Source organism: Crinia signifera, chromosome 7 (genome assembly GCF_055691185.1).
Source record: "Crinia signifera chromosome 7, ASM5569118v1, whole genome shotgun sequence".
NCBI lineage: Eukaryota > Metazoa > Chordata > Amphibia > Anura > Myobatrachidae > Crinia > Crinia signifera.
This window is the reverse complement of record NC_139223.1, coordinates 161,307,827-161,335,806: the sequence shown is the minus strand read 5'-3', so window position 1 is coordinate 161,335,806 and position 27,980 is coordinate 161,307,827. Positions and strand designations below refer to the sequence as shown.

General features: G+C 49.1%; 1 protein-coding gene across 3 annotated transcripts in view; it reads right to left on the bottom strand.

The window, feature by feature from the left end:
• FASTKD2 (FAST kinase domains 2) overlaps positions 1-27,980 on the bottom strand; it is a 54,155-nt gene that overhangs the window by 14,224 nt on the left and 11,951 nt on the right. For all 3 annotated transcript variants that reach the window (XM_083154145.1, XM_083154143.1, XM_083154144.1), the window contains exons 5-10: positions 25,748-25,871; positions 24,140-24,279; positions 23,063-23,235; positions 16,226-16,374; positions 11,672-11,881; positions 8,613-8,700 (exon numbers count right to left, since the gene is read on the bottom strand). In XM_083154145.1, coding sequence (XP_083010271.1) covers positions 8,613-8,700; positions 11,672-11,881; positions 16,226-16,374; positions 23,063-23,235; positions 24,140-24,279; positions 25,748-25,871 — 884 coding nt within the window. The remainder of the gene's footprint in view (positions 1-8,612; positions 8,701-11,671; positions 11,882-16,225; positions 16,375-23,062; positions 23,236-24,139; positions 24,280-25,747; positions 25,872-27,980) is intronic.

The following is a 27,980-nucleotide window of genomic DNA, read 5'->3' as shown; positions in this document are numbered from 1 at the left end:
AGGGGCCTCCTGGTCACTACACACGTACTAGGGTGTAATGGAGGGGCCTCCTGGTCACTACACACGTACTAGGGTGTAATGGAGGGCCTCCTGGTCACTACACACGTACTAGGGTGTAATGGAGGGGTCTCCTGGTCACTACACACGTACTAGGGTGTAATGGAGGGCCTCCTGGTTACTACACACGTACTAGGGTGTAACGGAGGGGTCTCCTGGTCACTACACACGTACTAGGGTGTAATGGAGGGGTCTTCTGGTTACTACACACGTACTAGGGTGTAACGGAGGGTCTCCTGGTCACTACACACGTACTAGGGTGTAATGGAGGGGATGCAGTTAAGATCCCGGCGGTTGGGATCCCGGCGTTCAGAATCCCGACGCCGGAATCCCGACCGCCGAAATGCTGACACTTTCTCCCTCCTGGGGTGTCCACGACACCCCTGGAGGGAGAATAAAATAGCGTGCCGAGCGTAGCGAGGCACCGGGCCCGCTGCGTGGTGAGCGCAGCGAGCCCGCAAGGGGGGGCGATCCACGTCCCCCCCTTGTCGGCATTTCGGCTGTCGGGATTCCGGCGTCGGGATTCTGAACGCCAGGATCCCGACCGCCGGGATTCAATACTGAATCTGTTGGGGAACCATCTGTTGGGGAAACCCCAGTCCTGGGGAAATAACATTAATTGTGGGGATTATAACTCTGTTATGCTAATTTATAATCAATATATGTTTCCATGTGATAATTATCTGTTTTATATGAGATATAATACATTTATTTTTAAAAGAGATTTTTTAGAGATTTTAGATACACAGTACACTTGGGCCCCTTCTCCAGGCGGTACATATGCGGTCCTTCTCCAGGCGGTACATATGTCCAGGGCGGTACATATGCGGTCCTTCTCCAGGCGGTACATATGCGGTCCTTCTCCAGGCGGTACATATGCGGTCCTTCTCCAGGCGGTACATATGCGGTCCTTCTCCAGGCGGTACATATGCGGTCCTTCTCCAGGCGGTACATATGCGTCCTTCTCCAGGCGGTACATATGCGGTCCTTCTCCAGGCGGTACATATGCGGTCCTTCTCCAGGCGGTACTTATGCGGTCCTTCTCCAGGCGGTACATATGCGGTCCTTCTCCAGGCGGTACATACGCGGTCCTTCTCCAGGCGGTACATACGCGGTCCTTCTCCAGGCGGTACATATGCGGTCCTCTCCAGGCGGTACATACGCGGTCCTTCTCCAGGCGGTACATACGCGGTCCTTCTCCAGGCGGTACATACGCGGTCCTTCTCCAGGGTACACCAGGCGGTACATACGCGGTCCTTCTCCAGGCGGTACATACGCGGTCCTTCTCCAGGCGGTACATACGCGGTCCTTCTCCAGGCGGTACATACGCGGTCCTTCTCCAGGCGGTACATATGCGGTCCTTCTCCAGGCGGTACATATGCGGTCCTTCTCCAGACGGTACATATGCGGTCCTTCTCCAGGCGGTACATATGCGGTCCTTCTCCAGGCGGGTACATATGCGTCCTTCTCCAGGCGGTACACATGCGGTCCTTCTCCAGGCGGTACATATGCGGTCCTTCTCCAGACGGTACATATGCGGTCCTTCTCCAGACGGTACATATGCGGTCCTTCTCCAGACGGTACATATGCGGTCCTTCTCCAGACGGTACATATGCGGTCCTTCTCCAGACGGTACATATGCGGTCCTTCTCCAGACGGTACATATGCGGTCCTTCTCCAGACGGTACATATGCGGTCCTTCTCCAGACGGTGCATATGCGGTCCTTCTCCAGACGGTGCATATGCGGTCCTTCTCCAGACGGTGCACATGCGGTCCTTCTCCAGACGGTGCATATGCGGTCCTTCTCCAGACGGTGCACATGCGGTCCTTCTCCAGACGGTGCACATGCGGTCCTTCTCCAGACGGTGCACATGCGGTCCTTCTCCAGACGGTGCACATGCGGTCCTTCTCCAGACGGTGCACATGCGGTCCTTCTCCAGACGGTGCACATGCGGTCCTTCTCCAGACGGTGCACATGCGGTCCTCTCCAGACGGTGCACATGTGGTCCTCCTCCAGACGGTGCACATGTGGTCCTCCTCCAGACGGTGCACATGTGGTCCTCCTCCAGACGGTGCACATGTGGTCCTCCTCCAGACGGTGCACATGTGGTCCTCCTCCAGACGGTGCACATGTGGTCCTCCTCCAGACGGTGCACATGTGGTCCTCCTCCAGACGGTGCACATGTGGTCCTCCTCCAGACGGTGCACATGTGGTCCTCCTCCAGACGGTGCACATGTGGTCCTCCTCCAGACGGTGCACATGTGGTCCTCCTCCAGACGGTGCACATGTGGTCCTCCTCCAGACGGTGCACATGTGGTCCTCCTCCAGACGGTGCACATGTGGTCCTCCTCCAGACGGTGCACATGTGGTCCTCCTCCAGACGGTGCACATGTGGTCCTCCTCCAGACGGTGCACATGTGGTCCTCCTCCAGACGGTGCACATGTGGTCCTCCTCCAGACGGTGCACATGTGGTCCTCCTCCAGACGGTGCACATGTGGTCCTCCTCCAGACGGTGCACATGTGGTCCTCCTCCAGACGGTGCACATGTGGTCCTCCTCCAGACGGTGCACATGTGGTCCTCCTCCAGACGGTGCACATGTGGTCCTCCTCCAGACGGTGCACATGTGGTCCTCCTCCAGACGGTGCACATGTGGTCCTCCTCCAGACGGTGCACATGTGGTCCTCCTCCAGACGGTGCACATGTGGTCCTCCTCCAGACGGTGCACATGTGGTCCTCCTCCAGACGGTGCACATGTGGTCCTCCTCCAGACGGTGCACATGTGGTCCTCCTCCAGACGGTGCACATGTGGTCCTCCTCCAGACGGTGCACATGTGGTCCTCCTCCAGACGGTGCACATGTGGTCCTCCTCCAGACGGTGCACATGTGGTCCTCCTCCAGACGGTGCACATGTGGTCCTCCTCCAGACGGTGCACATGTGGTCCTCCTCCAGACGGTGCACATGTGGTCCTCCTCCAGACGGTGCACATGTGGTCCTCCTCCAGACGGTGCACATGTGGTCCTCCTCCAGACGGTGCACATGTGGTCCTCCTCCAGACGGTGCACATGTGGTCCTCCTCCAGACGGTGCACATGTGGTCCTCCTCCAGACGGTGCACATGTGGTCCTCCTCCAGACGGTGCACATGTGGTCCTCCTCCAGACGGTGCACATGTGGTCCTCCTCCAGACGGTGCACATGTGGTCCTCCTCCAGACGGTGCACATGTGGTCCTCCTCCAGACGGTGCACATGTGGTCCTCCTCCAGACGGTGCACATGTGGTCCTCCTCCAGACGGTGCACATGTGGTCCTCCTCCAGACGGTGCACATGTGGTCCTCCTCCAGACGGTGCACATGTGGTCCTCCTCCAGACGGTGCACATGTGGTCCTCCTCCAGACGGTGCACATGTGGTCCTCCTCCAGACGGTGCACATGTGGTCCTCCTCCAGACGGTGCACATGTGGTCCTCCTCCAGACGGTGCACATGTGGTCCTCCTCCAGACGGTGCACATGTGGTCCTCCTCCAGACGGTGCACATGTGGTCCTCCTCCAGACGGTGCACATGTGGTCCTCCTCCAGACGGTGCACATGTGGTCCTCCTCCAGACGGTGCACATGTGGTCCTCCTCCAGACGGTGCACATGTGGTCCTCCTCCAGACGGTGCACATGTGGTCCTCCTCCAGACGGTGCACATGTGGTCCTCCTCCAGACGGTGCACATGTGGTCCTCCTCCAGACGGTGCACATGTGGTCCTCCTCCAGACGGTGCACATGTGGTCCTCCTCCAGACGGTGCACATGTGGTCCTCCTCCAGACGGTGCACATGTGGTCCTCCTCCAGACGGTGCACATGTGGTCCTCCTCCAGACGGTGCACATGTGGTCCTCCTCCAGACGGTGCACATGTGGTCCTCCTCCAGACGGTGCACATGTGGTCCTCCTCCAGACGGTGCACATGTGGTCCTCCTCCAGACGGTGCACATGTGGTCCTCCTCCAGACGGTGCACATGTGGTCCTCCTCCAGACGGTGCACATGTGGTCCTCCTCCAGACGGTGCACATGTGGTCCTCCTCCAGACGGTGCACATGTGGTCCTTCTCCAGACGGTGCCACATGTGGTCCTTCTCCAGACGGTGCACATGTGGTCCTTCTCCAGACGGTGCACATGTGGTCCTTCTCCAGACGGTGCACATGTGGTCCTTCTCCAGACATTGCATGTGGTCCTTCTCCGCGTGGTGAGCGCAGCGAGCCCGCAAGGGGGGGCGATCCACGTCCCCCCCTTGTCGGCATTTCGGCTGTCGGGATTCCGGCGTCGGGATTCTGAACGCCAGGATCCCGACCGCCGGGATTCAATACTGAATCTGTTGGGGAACCATCTGTTGGGGAAACCCCAGTCCTGGGGAAATAACATTAATTGTGGGGATTATAACTCTGTTATGCTAATTTATAATCAATATATGTTTCCATGTGATAATTATCTGTTTTATATGAGATATAATACATTTATTTTTAAAAGAGATTTTTTAGAGATTTTAGATACACAGTACACTTGGGCCCCTTCTCCAGGCGGTACATATGCGGTCCTTCTCCAGGCGGTACATATGCGGTCCTTCTCCAGGCGGTACATATGCGGTCCTTCTCCAGGCGGTACATATGCGGTCCTTCTCCAGGCGGTACATATGCGGTCCTTCTCCAGGCGGTACATATGCGGTCCTTCTCCAGGCGGTACATATGCGGTCCTTCTCCAGGCGGTACATATGCGGTCCTTCTCCAGGCGGTACATATGCGGTCCTTCTCCAGGCGGTACATATGCGGTCCTTCTCCAGGCGGTACATATGCGGTCCTTCTCCAGGCGGTACATACGCGGTCCTTCTCCAGGCGGTACATACGCGGTCCTTCTCCAGGCGGTACATACGCGGTCCTTCTCCAGGCGGTACATACGCGGTCCTTCTCCAGGCGGTACATACGCGGTCCTTCTCCAGGCGGTACATACGCGGTCCTTCTCCAGGCGGTACATACGCGGTCCTTCTCCAGGCGGTACATATGCGGTCCTTCTCCAGGCGGTACATATGCGGTCCTTCTCCAGGCGGTACATATGCGGTCCTTCTCCAGGCGGTACATATGCGGTCCTTCTCCAGGCGGTACATATGCGGTCCTTCTCCAGGCGGTACATATGCGGTCCTTCTCCAGGCGGTACATATGCGGTCCTTCTCCAGGCGGTACATATGCGGTCCTTCTCCAGGCGGTACATATGCGGTCCTTCTCCAGACGGTACATATGCGGTCCTTCTCCAGACGGTACATATGCGGTCCTTCTCCAGACGGTACATATGCGGTCCTTCTCCAGACGGTACATATGCGGTCCTTCTCCAGACGGTACATATGCGGTCCTTCTCCAGACGGTACATATGCAGTCCTTCTCCAGACGGTACATATGCGGTCCTTCTCCAGACGGTACATATGCGGTCCTTCTCCAGACGGTACATATGCGGTCCTTCTCCAGACGGTACATATGCGGTCCTTCTCCAGACGGTACATATGCGGTCCTTCTCCAGACGGTACATATGCGGTCCTTCTCCAGACGGTACATATGCGGTCCTTCTCCAGACGGTACATATGCGGTCCTTCTCCAGACATTACATATGCGGTCCTTCTCCAGACATTACATATGTGGTCCTTCTCCAGACATTACATATGTGGTCCTTCTCCAGACATTGCATGTGGTCCTTCTCCAGGCGGTACATATGTGGTCCTTCTCCAGGTGGTACATATGTGGTCCTCCTCCAGATGGTACATATGTGGTCCTTCTCCAGATGGTACATATGTGGTCCCTCTCTCTGTGAGGCTGAGTCCTACTAAAGGACCACACCCACTGGGTGACTGAGCAGCTCGGTTTCGTCATTTGAGCTGCTTTCAGCTCGTAATGCCGCCCAGTGTGTATGGACAGACGATGAGCAGCGAGAGCTGATGCGTGCTCCCACATCATCGCTGGCCCACCCACTCATCTGCTGGTATTACCGATGGCGTGGATGGCTATCCATAACGTCCTTCTACGGAAAGTCGTCGACCCCCAGCAAAATCACTCAGTGTGTATGGACCCTTAGTGTTCATTCTAGCCCCCTGCATCTTTCAAAACCTGTGCAGTTCCTCTTCCCCAACTGGGGTGTCGCTCCATGCTGTGGAGCTTCTAGCACAGTGCGGCCTTTATACTGAAATGAAGACCAAAGTGTGATAGAAACACCACAGCAGATAAGCGACACCCCAGGCGGGGAAGAGGAACTCTGCACGGGTTCTGGAAGATATAATGTGCTAGACTGAACACTGGAGAGAACAAGCAGGGACAGCACAACCAACAATCACTACACACGTACTAGGGTGTAATGGAGGGTCTCCTGGTTACTACACACGTACTAGGGTCTAATGGAGGGGTCTCCTGGTTACTCCACACGTACTAGGGTGTAATGGAGGGTCTCCTGGTTACTCCACACGTACTAGGGTGTAATGGAGGGTCTCCTGGTTACTCCACACGTACTAGGGTCTAATGGAGGGGTCTCCTGGTTACTACACACGTACTAGGGTGTAATGGAGGGGTCTCCTGGTTACTACACACGTACTAGGGTGTAATGGAGGGGTCTCCTGGTTACTACACACGTACTAGGGTGTAATGGAGGGGTCTCCTGGTTACTACACACGTACTAGGGTGTAATGGAGGGGTCTCCTGGTTACTACACACGTACTAGGGTGTAAAGGAGGGGTCTCCTGGTCACTACACACATACTAGGGTGTAATGGAGGGGCTCCTGGTTACTACACATGTACTAGGGTGTAATGGAGGGCCTCCTGGTCACTACACACGTACTAGGGTGTAATGGAGGGCCTCCTGGTCACTACACACGTACTAGGGTGTAATGGAGGGGTCTCCTGGTCACTACACACGTACTAGGGTGTAATGGAGGGCCTCCTGGTTACTACACACGTACTAGGGTGTAATGGAGGGGTCTCCTGGTCACTACACACGTACTAGGGTGTAATGGAGGGCCTCCTGGTTACTACACACGTACTAGGGTGTAATAGAGGGGAATCCTGGTTACTACACACGTACTAGGGTGTAATGGAGGGGTCTCCTGGTTACTACACACGTACTAGGGTGTAACGGAGGGTCTCCTGGTCACTACACACGTACTAGGGTGTAACGGAGGGGCTCCTGGTCACTACACACGTACTAGGGTGTAATGGAGGGGTCTCCTGGTCACTACACACGTACTAGGGTGTAATGGAGGGGCTCCTGGTCACTACACACGTACTAGGGTGTAATGGAGGGGATGCAGTTAAGATCCCGGCGGTTGGGATCCCGGCGTTCAGAATCCCGACGCCGGAATCCCGACCGCCGAAATGCCGACACTTTCTCCCTCCTGGGGTGTCCACGACACCCCTGGAGGGAGAATAAAATAGCGTGCCGAGCGTAGCGAGGCACCGGGCCCGCTGCGTGGTGAGCGCAGCGAGCCCGCAAGGGGGGGCGATCCACGTCCCCCCCTTGACGGCATTTCGGCTGTCGGGATTCCGGCGTCAGGATTCTGAACGCCGGGATCCCGACCGCCGGGATTCAATACTGAATCCGTAATGGAGGGGTCTCCTGGTTACTACACACGTACTAGGGTGTAATGGAGGGGTCTCCTGGTTACTACACACGTACTAGGGTGTAATGGAGGGGTCTCCTGGTTACTACACACGTACTAGGGTGTAATGGAGGGGTCTCCTGGTTACTACACACGTACTAGGGTGTAATGGAGGGGTCTCCTGGTTACTACACACGTACTGGGGTGTAATGGAGGGGTCTCCTGGTCACTACACACGTACTAGGGTGTAATGGAGGGGTCTCCTGGTCACTACACACGTACTAGGGTGTAATGTAACAATCCACGTAATGGGGGGGCTCCTGGTCACTACACACGTACTAGGGTGTAATGGAGGGGTCTCCTGGTTACTACACACGTACTAGGGTGTAATGGAGGGGTCTCCTGGTTACTACACACGTACTAGGGTGTAATGGAGGGGTCTCCTGGTTACTACACACGTACTAGGGTGTAACGGAGGGGCTCCTGGTCACTACACAAGTACTAGGGTGTAACGGAGGGGCTCCTGTCACTACACAAGTACTAGGGTGTAACGGAGGGGTCTCCTGGTCACTACACAAGTACTAGGGTGTAACGGAGGGGTCTCCTGGTCACTACACAAGTACTAGTGTGTAACGGAGGGGTCTCCTGGTCACTACACAAGTACTAGGGTGTAACGGAGGGGTCTCCTGGTCACTACACACGTACTAGGGTGTAATGGAGGGGTCTCCTGTTTACTACACACGTACTAGGGTGTAATGGAGGGGTCTCCTGGTTACTACACACGTACTAGGGTGTAATGGAGGGGGCTCCTGGTTACCGATCCTTAAAATCACATACAGTAATAAAGCACCTGCTCTAGTAAGACAACTGCTAGGAAGTAGTAAGCCGATCCTGAGCGCTGATATAAATCTGTCAGGACCAGGTGGGATAGCGGGCGCGTTCTTACCTTACAATACTATGGGAACGGTCACTGGACTGCAAATCGTCTACTGGCACCAACGTCTTCTGTTCTGTATCCCAGGCTAGGATAAAGTCTGCAGGAAGCACAGAGAAGCCACATCAGTCCCACACCGTGAGAGACACCGTCATACCCCTATGACACATATATGACCATCCTGGGTATTAATGCAGGATGTCTGTATGCCTGAAAGCAGACCGTCCCAGGTCCATGGTCCTGCTCTGTTCCTATAATATTGCTATTCGTGAACCCGGATGAATTTCTATGGAGCCAATGCAATAGTCACAGTCCAAAACCAGGTGGGTTATTCCTTACCATTAATTTCTGCATAACCTCAGTGAAGAGCATTGTGGGTATGGTAGGAGGAGAGCATTGTGGGTATTATAAGGTCACTACTTTGATATGAGTTGGAAGCCCTGAGAGATACATAAAACATTCCAACCCTGCTCATCTCTCCGCCGAGTCGCTGAGTGCTAGCGCAGATGGCTGGGACTGAGGTGGTAGAGCGCTATGGTGACCCTGTACACATCATATTCCAGGATTTATACATTGGGACGGAATGACTCAATAACGCTGCTCATCTCTCCGCCGAGCCGCTGAGTGCTAGCGCAGATTGCTGGGACTGAGCTGGTAGAACGCTATGGTGACCTTGTACACATCATATTCCAGGATTTATACATTGGGACGGAATGACTGAATAACGCTGCGTGACTTATCCACTAACTGCACAAGACTCTCTCCATTAATTCACGTTTCCAGCATTGAGTTCTACCCTCTACTCCCATGTGACAACACCAGAATACATCTAGCACAGAGGATTCAATACACCTTGGATTATTGCACGTCATTATCTCCCCGATCCCTGGGGGATCATGTATCACTACAAGAACCCTCCCAGTGGTACACATCAATCTAGAGAACCCACCCAGTGGTACACACCAATCTAGAGAACCCTCCCAGTGGTACACACCAATCTAGAGAACCCTCCCAGTGGTACACACCAGTATAGAGAACCCTCCCAGTGGTACACACCAGTATAGAGAACCCTCCCAGTGGTACACACCAGTATAGAGAACCCTCCCAGTGGTACACACCAGTATAGAGAACCCTCCCAGTGGTACACACCAGTATAGAGAACCCTCCCAGTGGTACATACCAGTATAGAGAACCCTCCCAGTGGTACATACCAGTATAGAGAACCCTCCCAGTGGAACATACCAATATAGAGAACCCTCCCAGTGGAACATACCAGTATAGAGAACCCTCCCAGTGGTACATACCAGTATAGAGAACCCTCCCTGTGGTACATACCAGTATAGAGAACCCTCCCTGTGGTACATACCAGTATAGAGAACCCTCCTAGTGGTACATACCAGTATAGAGAACCCTCCCAGTGGTACATACCAGTATAGAGAACCCTCCCAGTGGTACATACCAGTATAGAGAACCCTCCCAGTGGTACATACCAGTATAGAGAACCCTCCCAGTGGTACATACCAGTATAGAGAACCCTCCCAGTGGTACATACCAGTATAGAGAACCCTCCCAGTGGTACATACCAGTATAGAGAACCCTCCCAGTGGTACATACCAGTATAGAGAACCCTCCCAGTGGAACATACCAATATAGAGAACCCTCCCAGTGGAACATACCAGTATAGAGAACCCTCCCAGTGGTACATACCAGTATAGAGAACCCTCCCAGTGGAACATACCAATATAGAGAACCCTCCCAGTGGAACATACCAGTATAGAGAACCCTCCCAGTGGTACATACCAGTATAGAGAACCCTCCCTGTGGTACATACCAGTATAGAGAACCCTCCCTGTGGTACATACCAGTATAGAGAACCCTCCTAGTGGTACATACCAGTATAGAGAACCCTCCTAGTGGTACATACCAGTATAGAGAACCCTCCCAGTGGTACATACCAGTATAGAGAACCCTCCCAGTGGTACATACCAGTATAGAGAACCCTCCCAGTGGTACATACCAGTATAGAGAACCCTCCCAGTGGTACATACCAGTATAGAGAACCCTCCCAGTGGTACATACCAGTATAGAGAACCCTCCCAGTGGTACATACCAGTATAGAGAACCCTCCCAGTGGAACATACCAATATAGAGAACCCTCCCAGTGGAACATACCAGTATAGAGAACCCTCCCAGTGGTACATACCAGTATAGAGAACCCTCCCTGTGGTACATACCAGTATAGAGAACCCTCCTAGTGGTACATACCAGTATAGAGAACCCTCCTAGTGGTACATACCAGTATAGAGAACCCTCCCAGTGGTACATACCAGTATAGAAAACCCTCCCAGTGGAACATACCAGTATAGAGAACCCTCCCAGTGGAACATACCAGTATAGAGAACCCTCCCAGTGGAACATACCAGTATAGAGAACCCTCCCAGTGGTACATACCAGTATAGAGAACCCTCCCAGTGGTACATACCAGTATAGAGAACCCTCCCAGTGGAACATACCAATATAGAGAACCCTCCCAGTGGAACATACCAGTATAGAGAACCCTCCCAGTGGTACATACCAGTATAGAGAACCCTCCCTGTGGTACATACCAGTATTGAGAACCCGCCTAGTGGTACATACCAGTATAGAGAACCCTCCTAGTGGTACATACCAGTATAGAGAACCCTCCTAGTGGTACATACCAGTATAGAGAACCCTCCCAGTGGTACACACCAGTATAGAGAACCCTCCCAGTGGTACACACCAGTATAGAGAACCCTCCCTGTGGTACATACCAGTATAGGGAACCCTCTCAGGGTACATACCAGTATAGAGAACCCTCCCAGTGGTACATACCAGTATAGAGAACCCTCCCAGTGGAACATAACAGTATAGAGAACCCTCCCAGTGGAACATACCAGTATAGAGAACCCTCCCAGTGGAACATACCAGTATAGAGAACCCTCCCAGTGGAACATACCAGTATAGAGAACCCTCCCAGTGGAACATACCAGTATAGAGAACCCTCCCAGTGGTACATACCAGTATAGAGAACCCCTCCCAGTGGAACCTACCAATATAGTAGCTTCCTGGAATCTGCATGCTGTACTGATACAAGGTCGGGTCTCCTATATAGTCTTGCAGATAAGTGTGGAAGCGTTGGATAGAAGCCGCGCCCATTACTACAGCCTTCTTCACACCCGGAAGCGAGGAGCGTTCCAGAGACGTGTCCAGCGTCCAGCTCATTTTAATGTGGTTCCACATTGTTCTCTCGTTCTCCGTGCCTGAGAAAATACAACGTAAAGATCCTATAACTGTACATCAAGGGCATGACACGGAAAGTTACACAGGAACCAAAGCCAACCTGATGCCCGTCATCATCCGATGTATTATACAGCACAACAACCAGCGCCCACCCAGGTGTGACCCCTTACACTGACTGCATTCTGTGACCACTAGCTGCTGTACGTCTCATCACACACAGAGACGTACGGTCAGCGACATTCCTCAAAATGCATTGGGGTTGGGGGGCATGTCTGAGCAGCGTTCCTGGCAACAGGGGCGTGACTTCCCCATTTTTCAGGAGGGATGAGGCCAGAGTCTGCAATGCCAAACGCAGATTTCCTAGCCTGGCAAGCTGCCAGGAACCAGCCAGCCTGAATAAGTCTCTGATTGTGCAGCCTGGCCACACCAGCAACCTATGATCGATCCAAGACCGTGTCTATGGCCGCTGTACGCAGACCGCTTATGCTGCATTTCCTTTTTGCGAATTGGGAAGCCGCTTGTGTGCAGTTCTGCAATTCTGTCCGTATCTGATCAGACCCAGCATTGGGAATACGTACTTCTAGAAAAACATACAGCTCAATATCTCAATATCAATTTTGCTGCTGCTGAACTTCACAACGATGGTTCCATCATGTACTATCCAAAAACCGCAACTTATATAAAGAACTGAAAATTATACTGCAGCGGTAGATTACATACGTCTGAGATGTGTCTGAACCTAAAAGGAATCTATCAATCAGAGTCCAGAGAAACAAATGATAATTCTGTAGGAAATTGACAGGACACGGAGGAGAAAGTAAGAGACCGTCTGGTGAATCTTGGCAGCACTGCAGAGAATATATAAGGCACTAATCATCTTTGGCTGTAGATTTATCCCATTAATACGGTCTAAGCCATGCGCAGGAGTTTTCAACTTTTTGCCGTCTTTCAGCGTACATCCTGCTTTGTAACTGCAGTAGCAGTGCGGCTTCCAAACAGACAGCGTTCCTGTATAGCAGCAGTGGCAGTGTGGCTTCCAAACAGACAGCGTTCCTGTATAGCAGCAGTGCAGCTTCCTAGCAGTGTTCCTGTATAGCAGCAGTGCGGCTTCCTAGCAGACAGCATTCCTGTATAGCAGCAGTGCGGCTTCCTAGCAGTGTTCCTGTATAGCAGCAGTGCGGCTTCCTAGCAGACAGTGTTCCTGTATAGCAGTAGTGCGGCTTCCTAGCAGTGTTCCTGTATAGCAGCAGTGCGGCTTCCAAACAGACAGCGTTCCTGTATAGCAGCAGTGCGGCTTCCTAGCAGTGTTCCTGTATAGCAGCAGTGCGGCTTCCTAGCAGACAGCGTCCCTGTATAGCAGCAGTGCGGCTTCCTAGCAGACAGCGTTCCTGTATAGCGACAGTGCGGCTTCCTAGCAGACAGTGTTCCTGTACAGTGGCAGTGGGACTTCCTAGCAGACAGCGTTCCTGTATAGCGGCAGTGGGGCTTCCAAACAGACAGCGTTCCTGTATAGCAGCAGTGCGGATTCCTAGCAGACAGTATTCCTGTATAGCGGCAGTGCGGCTTCCTAGCAGTGTTTCTGTATAGCAGCAATGCGGCTTCCTAGCAGACAGCATTCCTGTATAGCAGCAGTGCAGCTTCCTAGCAGACAGCGTTCCTGTATAGCAGCAGTGCGGTTTCCTAACAGTGTTCCTGTATAGCAGCAGTGCGGCTTCCAAACAGACAGCGTTCCTGTATAGCGGCAGTGCAGTGCGGCTTCCTAGCAGACAGTTTTCCTGTATAGCAGCAGTGCGGCTTCCTAGCAGACAGTTTTCCTGTATAGCAGCAGTGCGGCTTCCTAGCAGACAGCGTTCCTGTATAGCGACAGTGCGGCTTCCTAGCAGACAGTGTTCCTGTATAGCGGCAGTGGCAGTGCGGCTTCCAAACAGACAGCGTTCCTGTATAGCAGCAGTGCGGCTTCCTAGCAGTGTTCCTGTATAGCAGCAGTGCGGCTTCCTAGCAGACAGCGTCCCTGTATAGCAGCAGTGCGGCTTCCTAGCAGACAGTTTTCCTGTATAGCAGCAGTGCGGCTTCCTAGCAGACAGCGTTCCTGTATAGCGACAGTGCGGCTTCCTAGCAGACAGTGTTCCTGTACAGTGGCAGTGGGACTTCCTAGCAGACAGCGTTCCTGTATAGCGGCAGTGGCAGTGCGGCTTCCAAACAGACAGCGTTCCTGTATAGCAGCAGTGCGGATTCCTAGCAGACAGTATTCCTGTATAGCGGCAGTGCGGCTTCCTAGCAGTGTTTCTGTATAGCAGCAATGCGGCTTCCTAGCAGACAGCATTCCTGTATAGCAGCAGTGCAGCTTCCTAGCAGACAGCGTTTCTGTATAGCAGCAGTGCGGTTTCCTAACAGTGTTCCTGTATAGCAGCAGTGCGGCTTCCTAGCAGACAGCGTTCCTATATAGCAGCAGTGCGGCTTCCTAGCAGACAGCGTCCCTGTACAGCAGCAGTGCGGCTTCCTAGCAGACAGTTTTCCTGTATAGCAGCAGTGCGGCTTCCTAGCAGACAGCGTTCCTGTATAGCGACAGTGCGGCTTCCTAGCAGACAGTGTTCCTGTACAGTGGCAGTGGGACTTCCTAGCAGACAGCGTTCCTGTATAGCGGCAGTGGCAGTGCGGCTTCCAAACAGACAGCGTTCCTGTATAGCAGCAGTGCGGCTTCCATGGCAGACAGTATTCCTGTATAGCGGCAGTGGCAGTGCGGCTTCCTAGCAGTGTTTTTGTATAGCAGCAGTGTGGCTTCCTAGCAGACAGCATTCCTGTATAGCAGCAGTGCAGCTTCCTAGCAGACAGCGTTCCTGTATAGCAGCAGTGCGGTTTCCTAACAGTGTTCCTGTATAGCAGCAGTGCGGCTTCCTAGCAGTGTTCCTGTATAGCAGCAGTGCGGCTTCCTAGCAGACACCATTCCTGTATAGCAGCAGTGCGGCTTCCTAGCAGTGTTCCTGTATAGCAGCAGTGCGGCTTCCTAGCAGACAGTGTTCCTGTATAGCAGTAGTGCGGCTTCCTAGCAGTGTTCCTGTATAGCAGCAGTGCGGCTTCCTAGCAGACAGCGTTCCTGTATAGCAGCAGTGCGGCTTCCTAGCAGTGTTCCTGTATAGCAGCAGTGCGGCTTCCTAGCAGACAGCGTCCCTGTATAGCAGCAAAACGGCTTCCTAGCAGACAGTTTTCCTGTATAGCAGCAGTGCGGCTTCCTAGCAGACAGCGTTCCTGTATAGCGACAGTGTTCCTGTACAGTGGCAGTGGGACTTCCTAGCAGACAGCGTTCCTGTATAGCGGCAGTGGCAGTGCGGCTTCCAAACAGACAGCGTTCCTGTATAGCGGCAGTGCGGCTTCCTAGCAGTGTTTCTGTATAGCAGCAGTGCGGCTTCCTAGCAGACAGCATTCCTGAATAGCAGCAGTGCAGCTTCCTAGCAGACAGCGTTCCTGTATAGCAGCAGTGCGGTTTCCAAACAGTGTTCCTGTATAGCAGCAGTGCGGCTTCCTAGCAGTGTTCCTGTATAGCAGCAGTGCGGCTTCCTAGCAGACAGCATTCCTGTATAGCAGCAGTGCAGCTTCCTAGCAGTGTTCCTGTATAGCAGCAGTGCGGCTTCCTAGCAGTGTTTCTGTATAGCAGCAGTGCGGCTTCCTAGCAGTGTTCCTGTATAGCAGCAGTGCGGCTTCCTAGCAGTGTTTCTGTATAGCAGCAGTGCGGCTTCCTAGCAGACAGCGTTCCTGTATAGCAGCAGTGCGGCTTCCTAGCAGTGTTCCTGTATAGCAGCAGTGCGGCTTCCTAGCAGTGTTCCTGTATAGCAGCAGTGCGGCTTCCTAGCAGACAGCGTTCCTGTATAGCAGCAGTGCGGCTTCCTAGCAGTGTTCCTGTATAGCAGCAGTGCGGCTTCCTAGCAGACAGTGTTCCTGTATAGCAGCAGTGGCCCTGCCAAAAAGAGACCAAAGAACGTGGGAAAGGATGAGACTGTCTCCAAAGAGTCTGGTGAACTACAATTGTATATACGGCCTTTCTGCATGTGAGACTTTTCTTTTTTTTCTGTTGTTTTTTTAATAGAGACTGTGAACACCTTTAATGAAGCAATTTCCTACAGGATTATTATTTGTTTTGCTGGACTTTAATGGGAAGATTCCTTTTAGTTGCAGACACATCTCAGACATTTAATCCAGCGCTGCTGTATACTTTGCAGTTTATAATATAAGTGCTGACTATTCTGCTACTAGCAGCTCCTGTAATAACCTCCCCAATGGATAGATAACTAATGGGATTTGTCATTAGAGATCATTGTTAAAGTCTCTGCTACATCACAGACATTTACATAGGACCTGGACCCACTCACTTAACACACTCTCATCCATTAGGATCCTGTTTATTGCAGAGTGCGGCAGAAACCCCAGTAGCCAGAAGCTGTACACGATACCCAGCAGCTGCGAGACCGTTAAACCATCCAGATGCAGCCTCAGTGAATTCTCCAGAGTCTCCAGCAACCTAAAAATGCAGAGCACAGAATAATGTGTGTTTCCAGCAGAAATTCATTTACAGAAGCACCACCGAACCCATAATCCCCCCCCACCTCCGGATTTTTATGTGACATTATCACTGAAATAGTGATGGAAGGCAGGTATTTAGGTGTATTTGCCAAATGTCTCTGAGCCTGTGTTTTTAAACCCCAGGAGACTCTTATTGGCTCTGCCGAGAGCCTTTGGCTTTTGAGAAGAGCGAAAAGGGTGCTGGAGTTGGATGGTAGAAGAGAGGGCGGGTTCTCCATCCAATTAGGCCCAGTCCAGGTATTGTTCCTCACTAACGTTGTTAGCAGAAGAGAATCCAGTGGGATGAGAATAAATGCACCCCCACATTTTTCCCCAGTTACCTGCAGAACAGTTTATTTAATGTACCCCTTTTATAGCTATCTATAGTTCCTCCACTGTCTGGAGGAATGTCTGAAGGACCAGCGATGTTCAAGATCGATGTACAGCGCTGTATAATGTGTGCCCTATATAAATAACTGGTAATAATAGCCTCTGTACAGCACTGCAGAATATGTGTGCGCTATATAAATAACTGGTAATAATATTCCCTGTACAGCGCTGTATAATGTGTGCCCTATATAAATAACTGGTAATAATATTCTCTGTACAGCGCTGCGGAATATGTGTGCGCTATATAAATAACTGGTAATAATATTCTCTGTACAGCGCTGCGGAATATGTGTGCGCTATATAAATAACTGGTAATAATAGCCTCTGTACAGCGCTGGGGAATATGTGTGCGCTATATAATAACTGGTAATAATATTCTCTGTACAGCGCTGCGGAATATGTGTGCCCTATATAAATAACTGGTAATAATATTCTCTGTACAGCGCTGCGGAATATGTGTGCCCTATATAAATAACTGGTAATAATAGTCTCTGTACAGCGCTGCGGAATATTTGTGCACTATATAATAACTGGTAATAATAGTCTCTGTACAGCGCTGCGGAATATGTGTGCCCTATATAAATAACTGCCAATAATATTCTCTGTACAGCGCTGTGGAATATGTGCGCGATATATAAATAACTGGTAATAATAGTGTCTGTTCAGCGCTGCGGAATGTGTGTGCGCTATATAATAACTGGTAATAATATTCTCTGTACAGCGCTGCGGAATGTGTGGGTACTTGTGTACTTTCATGGCTCCCACGATGTGCATCATCCAGGGAAAAAAATCGCATCGCATGCGATCTGATGCGATGCAATGTCATTTTTCACAGAAATTATGGACATGAGTTGAAATCATGTAAAATGCACCCCAAATGTCATTTTTCACACTGTACCACCCCCACTATCAATGCCAACCCAAAGCGTGGCGAGCGCAGCGAGTCCGCGAGGGGCGGCGGTACGCGTCCTACGACCTTTTCAAACCCCCACTATCCACGTCGGCGTGGAGAATAGAAAGTGTGGCGAGCGCAGCGAGCCACCGTGCCCGAAGCGTGATGAGTGCAGCGAGCCCCGCGAGGGGACACTGATACCTGTGAAGCCTGCGAGGGGACACGGATACCTGTGAATGTATCCGCGTCACCTCGCCATGCTTCGGGCTCGGTGGATCGCCACACTTTCTATTCTCAACTCCACGCCGACGTGGATAGTGGGGTATGAAAAGGTCGTAGGACACGTACCACTGCGCTCGCCACGCTTCAGGCTGGCGTTGATAGTGGGGGTGGTACAGTGTGAAAAATGACATTTGGGGTGCATTTTACATGAGGTCAACTCATGTCCATAATTTCTGTGAAAAATGACATCGCATCTCATGAGATCACATGAGATTTTAGCAAAAATGCATAAAAACACGGGAAAATCACATCATATGGCATGCGATGGGAGCCGTGAAAGTACACAAGTACCTATGTGTGCGCTATATAATAACTGGTAATAATATTCTCTGTACAGGGCTGCGGAATATGTGTGTGCTATATAATAATAACTGGTAATAATAGTCTGTACAGCGCTGCGGAATATGTGTGCTATATAATAACTGGTAATATTCTCTGTACAGGGCTGCGGAATATGTGTGCGCTATATAATAACTGGTAATAATAGTCTGTACAGCGCTGCGGAATATGTGTGCGCTATATAATAACTGGTAATAATAGTCTCTGTACAGCGCTGCGGAATATGTGTGTGCTATATAAATAACTGGTAATAATATTCTCTGTACAGGGCTGCGGAATATGTGTGCGCTATATAATAACTGGTAATAATATTCTCTGTACAGCGCTGCGGAATATGTGTGCGCTATATAATAACTGGTAATAGTCTCTGTACAGCGCTGCGGAATATGTGTGCGCTATATAATAACTGGTAATAATAATCTCTGTACAGCACTGCAGAATATGTGTGCGCTATATAATAACTGGTAATATTCTCTGTACAGCGCTGCGGAATATGTGTGCGCTATATAATAACTGGTAATAATAATCTCTGTACAGCACTGCAGAATATGTGTGCGCTATATAATAACTGGTAATATTCTCTGTACAGCGCTGCGGAATATGTGTGCGCTATATAATAACTGGTAATAATATTCTCTGTACAGCGCTGCAGAATATGTGTGCGCTATATAATAACTGGTAATATTCTCTGTACAGCGCTGCGGAATATGTGTGCGCTATATAATAACTGGTAATAATATTCTCTGTACAGTGCTGCAGAATATGTGTGCGCTATATAATAACTGGTAATATTCTCTGTACAGCGCTGCGGAATATGTGTGCACTATATAATAACTGGTAATAAGTCTGTACAGCGCTGCGGAATATGTGTGCGCTATATAATAACTGGTAATAATAGTCTCTGTACAGCGCTGTGGAATATGTGTGCGCTATATAATAACTTGTAATAATAGTCTCTGTACATTGCTGCGGAATATGTGTGCGCTATATAATAACTGGTAGTCTCTGTACAGCGCTGCGGAATATGTGTGCACTATATAATAACTGGTAATAATAGTCTCTGTACAGTGCTGCAGAATATGCATGCGCTATATAAATAACTGGTAATAATATTCTCTGTACAGCGCTGCGGAATATGTGTGCGCTATATAATAACTGGTAATAATAGTCTCTGTACAGCGCTGAGGAATATGTGGCGCTATATAATAACTGGTAATAATAATCTCTGTACAGCACTGCAGAATATGTGTGCGCTATATAATAACTGGTAATATTCTCTGTACAGCGCTGCGGAATATGTGTGCGCTATATAAAAACTGGTAATAATATTCTCTGTACAGCGCTGCAGAATATGTGTGCGCTATATAATAACTGGTAATATTCTCCATACAGCGCTGCGGAATATGTGTGCGCTATATAATAACTGGTAATAATATTCTATGTACAGCGCTGCAGAATATGTGTGCGCTATATAATATCTGGTATTATTCTCTGTACAGCGCTGCGGAATATGTGTGCGCTATATAATAACTGGTAATAATATTCTCTGTACAGTGCTGCAGAATATGTGTGCGCTATATAATAACTGGTAATAATATTCTCTGTACAGCGCTGCGGAATATGTGTGTGCTATATAATAACTGGTAATAATATTCTCTGTACAGCGCTGCGGAATATGTGTGCGCTATATAAATAACTGGTAATAATAGTCTCTGTACAGCGCTGCGGAATATGTGGCGCTATATAATAACTGGTAATAATAATCTCTGTACAGCACTGCAGAATATGTGTGCGCTATATAATAACTGGTAATATTCTCTGTACAGCGCTGCGGAATATGTGTGCGCTATATAATAACTGGTAATAATATTCTCTGTACAGCGCTGCAGAATATGTGTGCGCTATATAATAACTGGTAATATTCTAAGTACAGCGCTGCGGAATATGTGTGCGCTATATAATAATTGGTAATAATATTCTCTGTACAGCGCTGCAGAATATGTGTGCGCTATATAATAACTGGTAATATTCTCTGTACAGCGCTGCGGAATATGTGTGCGCTATATAATAACTGGTAATAATATTCTCTGTACAGCGCTGCAGAATATGTGTGCGCTATATAATAACTGGTAATATTCTCTGTACAGCGCTGCGGAATATGTGTGCGCTATATAATAACTGGTAATAATATTCTCTGTACAGCGCTGCAGAATATGTGTGCGCTATATAATAACTGGTAATATTCTCTGTACAGCGCTGCGGAATATGTGTGCACTATATAATAACTGGTAATAAGTCTGTACAGCGCTGCGGAATATGTGTGCGCTATATAATAACTGGTAATAATAGTCTCTGTACAGCGCTGTGGAATATGTGTGCGCTATATAATAACTTGTAATAATAGTCTCTGTACATTGCTGCGGAATATGTGTGCGCTATATAATAACTGGTAGTCTCTGTACAGCGCTGCGGAATATGTGTGCACTATATAATAACTGGTAATAATAGTCTCTGTACAGTGCTGCAGAATATGTGTGCGCTATATAATAACTGGTAATAATATTCTCTGTACAGCGCTGCAGAATATGCATGCGCTATATAAATAACTGGTAATAATATTCTCTGTACAGCGCTGCGGAATATGTGTGCGCTATATAATAACTGGTAATAATAGTCTCTGTACAGCGCTGAGGAATATGTGGCGCTATATAATAACTGGTAATAATAATCTCTGTACAGCACTGCAGAATATGTGTGCGCTATATAATAACTGGTAATATTCTCTGTACAGCGCTGCGGAATATGTGTGCGCTATATAAAAACTGGTAATAATATTCTCTGTACAGCGCTGCAGAATATGTGTGCGCTATATAATAACTGGTAATATTCTCCATACAGCGCTGCGGAATATGTGTGCGCTATATAATAACTGGTAATAATATTCTATGTACAGCGCTGCAGAATATGTGTGCGCTATATAATATCTGGTATTATTCTCTGTACAGCGCTGCGGAATATGTGTGCGCTATATAATAACTGGTAATAATAGTCTCTGTACAGCGCTGAGGAATATGTGGCGCTATATAATAACTGGTAATAATAATCTCTGTACAGCGCTGCAGAATATGTGTGCGCTATATAATAACTGGTAATATTCTCTGTACAGCGCTGCGGAATATGTGTGCGCTATATAAAAACTGGTAATAATATTCTCTGTACAGCGCTGCAGAATATGTGTGCGCTATATAATAACTGGTAATATTCTCCATACAGCGCTGCGGAATATGTGTGCGCTATATAATAACTGGTAATAATATTCTATGTACAGCGCTGCAGAATATGTGTGCGCTATATAATATCTGGTATTATTCTCTGTACAGCGCTGCGGAATATGTGTGCGCTATATAATAACTGGTAATAATATTCTCTGTACAGTGCTGCAGAATATGTGTGCGCTATATAATAACTGGTAATAATAGTCTCTGTACAGCGCTGCAGAATATGTGTGCGCTATATAATAACTGGTAATATTCTCTGTACAGCGCTGCGGAATATGTGTGCGCTATATAATAACTGGTAATAATAGTCTCTGTACAGCGCTGCGGAATATGTGTGCGCTATATAATAACTGGTAATAATATTCTCTGTACAGCGCTGCGGAATATGTGTGCGCTATATAAATAACTGGTAATAATAGTCTCTGTACAGCACTGCAGAATATGTGTGCGCTATATAATAACTGGTAATAATAATCTCTGTACAGCACTGCAGAATATGTGTGCGCTATATAATAACTGGTAATATTCTCTGTACAGCGCTGCGGAATATGTGGCGCTATATAATAACTGGTAATAATAATCTCTGTACAGCACTGCAGAATATGTGTGCGCTATATAATAACTGGTAATAATAATCTCTGTACAGCACTGCAGAATATGTGTGCGCTATATAATAACTGGTAATATTCTCTGTACAGCGCTGCGGAATATGTGTGCGCTATATAATAACTGGTAATAATATTCTCTGTACAGCGCTGCAGAATATGTGTGCGCTATATAATAACTGGTAATATTCTCTGTACAGTGCTGCGGAATATGTGTGCGCTATATAATAACTGGTAATAATATTCTCTGTACAGCGCTGCAGAATATGTGTGCACTATATAATAACTGGTAATAAGTCTGTACAGCGCTGCGGAATATGTGTGCGCTATATAATAACTGGTAATAATATTCTCTGTACAGCGCTGCAGAATATGTGTGCGCTATATAATAACTGGTAATAATATTCTCTGTACAGCACTGCGGAATATGTGTGCGCTATATATATATATATATATATATATATATAGTCTCCTGGTTGTTCATTTGTTGTGTTGAGTGCCGCCGTTATCCATACACCCTGGGACCATCCCAGGTTTTCTACGGGGGGCACCGCATCATTTACACATCGCACTGTGCATGCCAGACGGGTGCCGCCTCACCTAGTCTATATATATATATATATATATATATATATATATATATATATATATATATATATATATATATATATATATATATATATATATATATATATATATATATATATATATATATATATATATATATATATATATATATATATATATATATATATATATATATTTTTTTTTTTTTTTTTTTTTTTTTTTCCACACAAAGCAGGATGTTTTCCTGCACTTGTCCATACTGCTATGTAATAACCAGCCATCAGAGATACTTACTGATCAGCCTTCCCACTGGGTAAATGGTTGACTGATGAAAAGACTCGGACCGTCTTTAATAAATCAGGTACACTCAGGGGGTCAGAGCGCTGGATCACATCCTCTGCCAAGTAATCCAGCAGCGGGACATGGCGGAAATTAAGCTTTGCTAGATTTTTAAGAATAATGGTGACCTGTGGGGGAAGAGAGATTACATTTAGCGTCACTGCATTTGTCCATCAGCCTCATGTAACATTTTAATAAAGACCTCTCTTGCCTCCAAAGAACTTAGGTGCTTGTACACCGGCCGCTCCGCTCTCACTCCATAGAAGACAGTGAGATCCCAACGCCCCACTGCGACTACGCTGACTACAGGGACCAGGGGGCAGGCAGTCCGGCAGCGGAGAATAGCTCTGAAGACTCGGACGTCCTGGGTAGGGGGCAGACAACGCAACAGCGCTTAAAGGCAGGTGTGGTACGGGACTCCGACAGTTGGGATCCCGACAGCCACCTATTCTATTCTCCCTCTATGGGGGTCGTGGACCCCCACGAGGGAAAATAGCGGGTGGCCGTCGGGCTCCCGGCTGTCGGCGTTTTGACTGTCGGGATCCCGACGTCGGGTAAACGACTGTCGGGATCCCATCCGGCACCCCTTAAAGGCTGCCACAACAGGTGACGATCACAGATGTAGATGCCGGAGGAAGCCGTGGGAAGCCGGTGGCCATGCGAAAGAGCTTAAAGGTCCCGTCCCCAGGTGAAAGTGGAGATAAATAAAAAATTAAAACAATAAGGGTTGTGTGGTTATTTTAATATTATCTTTGCAGGAGTGTGAAGATAATTTGCTGGTACTTGTGGTTCTCCAAGTATACCAGCATGCGAAGCAGGCATGCTGGGAAGGACAATATTACTTTATACACAAGCTATCAACCCTGCAACCACCACACAAGGGTGTGTGTGATAGCCCAGACCCGGGTACCCTTGAGAAGGGGGGTGGGAACTCCTGTAATTGGGGCGAGTCCCACCCTGCTTACATTAGAATTATAATTGGGAAAGCTGAAACACTCTTCTAGGCAGCCAGCCATAGAAACGTTACATTACCTGCCAAACTTTCCATGTGTCAATGGTGTTCATCACGTGGTCACCAAGCACAGACAGCAGCTTCCGGTTGAAATATGACAGGCTGTAGCAGCAGTGGAGGATAGCGTTAATGTCCTCATACGTCAGCTCATCCACGTGATCTAGGGTGAGGGAATATACGGACAGCACAATCACAATGGGAACGCACCGTATAAGTGTACCGCGTCTGTTCTCCACGTGATATATAGATCTATATCCATAGATATATATATAGGAATATACGGACAGCACAATCACAATGGGAACGCACCGTATAAGTGTACCGCGTCTGTTCTCCACGTGATATATAGATCTATATCCATAGATATATATATAGGAATATACGGACAGCACAATCACAATGGGAACGCACCGTATAAGTGTACCGCGTCTGCTCTCCACGTGATCTAGGGTGAGGGAATATACGGACAGCACAATCACAATGGGAACGCACCGTATAAGTGTACCGCGTCTGTTCTCCACGTGATATATAGATCTATATCCATAGATATATATATAGGAATATACGGACAGCACAATCACAATGGGAACGCACCGTATAAGTGTACCGCGTCTGCTCTCCACGTGATCTAGGGTGAGGGAATATACGGACAGCACAATCACAATGGGAACGCACCGTATAAGTGTACCGCGTCTGTTCTCCACGTGATATATAGATCTATATCCATAGATATATATAGGAATATACGGACAGCACAATCACAATGGGAACGCACCGTATAAGTGTACCGCGTCTGCTCTCCACGTGATCTAGGGTGAGGGAATATACAGACAGCACAATCACAATGGGAACGCACCGTATAAGTGTACCGCGTCTGCTCTCCACGTGATATATAGATCTATATCCATAGATATATATATAGGAATATACGGACAGCACAATCACAATGGGAACGCACCGTATAAGTGTACCGCGTCTGCTCTCCATGCTCCGGGCATTATTATAATCTTATTCTATCCTCACTGGGATGGGAAAACATGAACAGCGCGGTGTAAAACAAAAATACTCATGTTGACCTTTTTATCACATGTCGACCTTATAACTGTTGACCAATAGTGGCCAAACTTTTGACTGTCAACCTAATGACCGCATATCAAGCGTCAGGGTTGACATATAAACAATGCTGACATGTAGTATGTTGACATGCTCAATGCTATGACCATGTTGACATGACACATCTAGAGAATACTGTGCTGGATACTGGAATCACCATGGCAGCGCCCAGTGTGTAAAGTCTGGTACAAGCTGGCAGGAATTACAAAGCCACCGCTCATAGGTGCCTGTAATATGTACAGCAATGTAAGTGACACAGAGTGTATATACATGGATTGGGGGGGGGGGGGGGGGGGGAGAATCACCAATACGTCAGACTGTAGCCCTCCTGGGCTGCTCACACTAATGTCATGCTGATGGTGCCTCCTCACTATTACAGCTGCCCCAGCCAATCAGATCATACCATGGCATACCCAAGGTGCCATAAGGCCATCTCCAGGTCTGGATTAGCAGTGTGGATACAGTGATACACTGCAATATGTGACTGGTAACTAGTGTGTATGGTGGTGACATACCAATGAGTCGGAGACTACAGGCGTTCAGAAGGCCATAAGCTTGGAGGTCAAGGTCAGCCAGGATGGGGAACATATATCGGCACTGCAGGACACTGAACTGGTCCATCATTTGGGAAGCTTTTTTCTTAATAGAAAGAGAAGAAACAGAAGAGAGTTATCAGCAGATGTCAGTACAGACGCACAGGGGGTAATTCTGGGTGACTCACTATACGCGAGATCGGCCCTGTACCAATGTTTTGGGGTCTGCGCATGGTCTATTATGAACATGTGCAGCCCCTCTTTGCAAATGGCTTCAACGACTTTCATAGTCGCCGAGCGGTACGCCATCATTTGGGCTCATCCACGAGAATGCCTAGCGTTTATGGGGGTGCTGTACGTAAAAAGGGGATTTTGTACTTACCGTTAAATCCTTTTCTCAGACTCCATAGGTGACACTGGAGAGTTACAGTGGGGAATAGAAGGCGACCACAGGGAGCTTGGGCACTTTAGAATAAATTAATAGTGACTAACTCCTCCCCTTCTACTTCCTCTCCTAGGCAGTTAAGTATGTGCCCGGAGGGAGCTGGAAGAAAGGAAAAACAACCCACTTCCGAGAGGAGGTCAAACATAACATAACAAGTCACACACACACTCACATAGAGTGAACATATAGTTTGAAGAATAGCATTCATAACAGAATGAACTCATCCATAAAACTTAGTAAAACTTAGAACTCAGACTGAGTACAGTAGTCTCTTTAACCTCAGGTAATTGACCAACCTGAAAACCAAACAGTAAACCGGAGAGACAGCGTCGGGTGGGCGTCCAGTGTCACCTATGGAGTCTGAGAAAAGGATTTAACGGTAAGTACAAAATCCCCTTTTCTCTTTCCTCCACTAGGTGACACTGGAGAGTTACAGTGGGGACGTCCCAGAGCTCCCAACACGGGTGGGATGACGCTGAGAACCCCTTAACACAGAACGGCCAAACCGCGAAGCGGCCGCCGCAAAAGTGTCAAACTTGTAAAAGCGGACAAAGGTCCTCTGACCAGACCACGTAGCCGCTCTACATAGATCTTGTATAGAAACTCCACGGGCAGCCGCCCAGGAGGTACCCACCGACCTTGTAGAATGGGCGGAAATTGAAGAAGGTGGCACCCTAGAGGAGGCCACATAAGCTTGACGAATTGTCAATCTGATCCACCTGGCCAGTGCCTGCTTGGAGGCTGGCCAACCAGGACGCAAGGAGTCATAGAGGACAAATAAGGCATCCGACTTACGTACAGACTCTGTTCTGGCCACGTAAATTCGCAAGGCCCGGACCACGACCAGCGCCCTAGACTCCTGTGAGTCCTCCCGAAAGGCCGGCACCACAATAGGTTGGTTAATGTGGAAGGCCGAGACCACCTTTGGGAGAAAAACACTAGAGGTGCGCAGCTCCGCTCTATCCTCATGGAAACGTAAGAAGGGTGCCTTAAAAGAAAGAGCAATGAGCTCCGACACCCTTCTAGCTGAAGCCAAGGCCAATAGAATGACAGTCTTCCAGGTGACGTATTTTAGTTCCACCTCCTCCATGGGCTCAAATACAGAGGACTGGAGAAAAGCCAGTACCACATCCAGGTCCCATGGAGCAGTAGGAGGTCTGAAGGGAGGTTGCAGCCGCAACACCCCCTGGAAGAAAGTCTGTACCTGAGGAAGAAGAGCCAGCTTCTTCTGGAAAAAAATGGAGAGGGCTGATACTTGAACCTTCAAGGACCCCAGCCGGAGTCCTGAGGCCAAACCCTTTTGCAAGAATAGCAGTAATCTGGCCAGTTTGAAGCTCACCGGAGAAACCCTCCTGGATTCGCACCAGGCCACATAGGCCCTCCAGATGCGGTGGTAATGCACCGAGGTAACCTGCTTCCTGGCTCCTATCATGGTTGGAATCACCGCCTGCGGGATCCCTGCCTTCCTCAAGATGGACCTCTCAACAGCCATGCCGTCAAATGAAGCTGCTGTAAGTTGGGACAGGCGAACGGACCCTGTGTTAGCAGGTCTTCGCAAAGAGGCAGAGGCCATGGCTCGTCTACTAACAGGCCTGTTAGTACCGTGTACCACGACCGGCGAGGCCAGTCTGGGGCAATGAACATCACCGTCACCGACTCCCGTCGGATTCTCTGCAGAACCCGAGGGATTAGAGGCACTGGAGGAAAGATGTAAAGGAACTGATCCGTCCAGGGTGCCGTGAGAGCGTCCACAGCCACCGCCTGTGGATC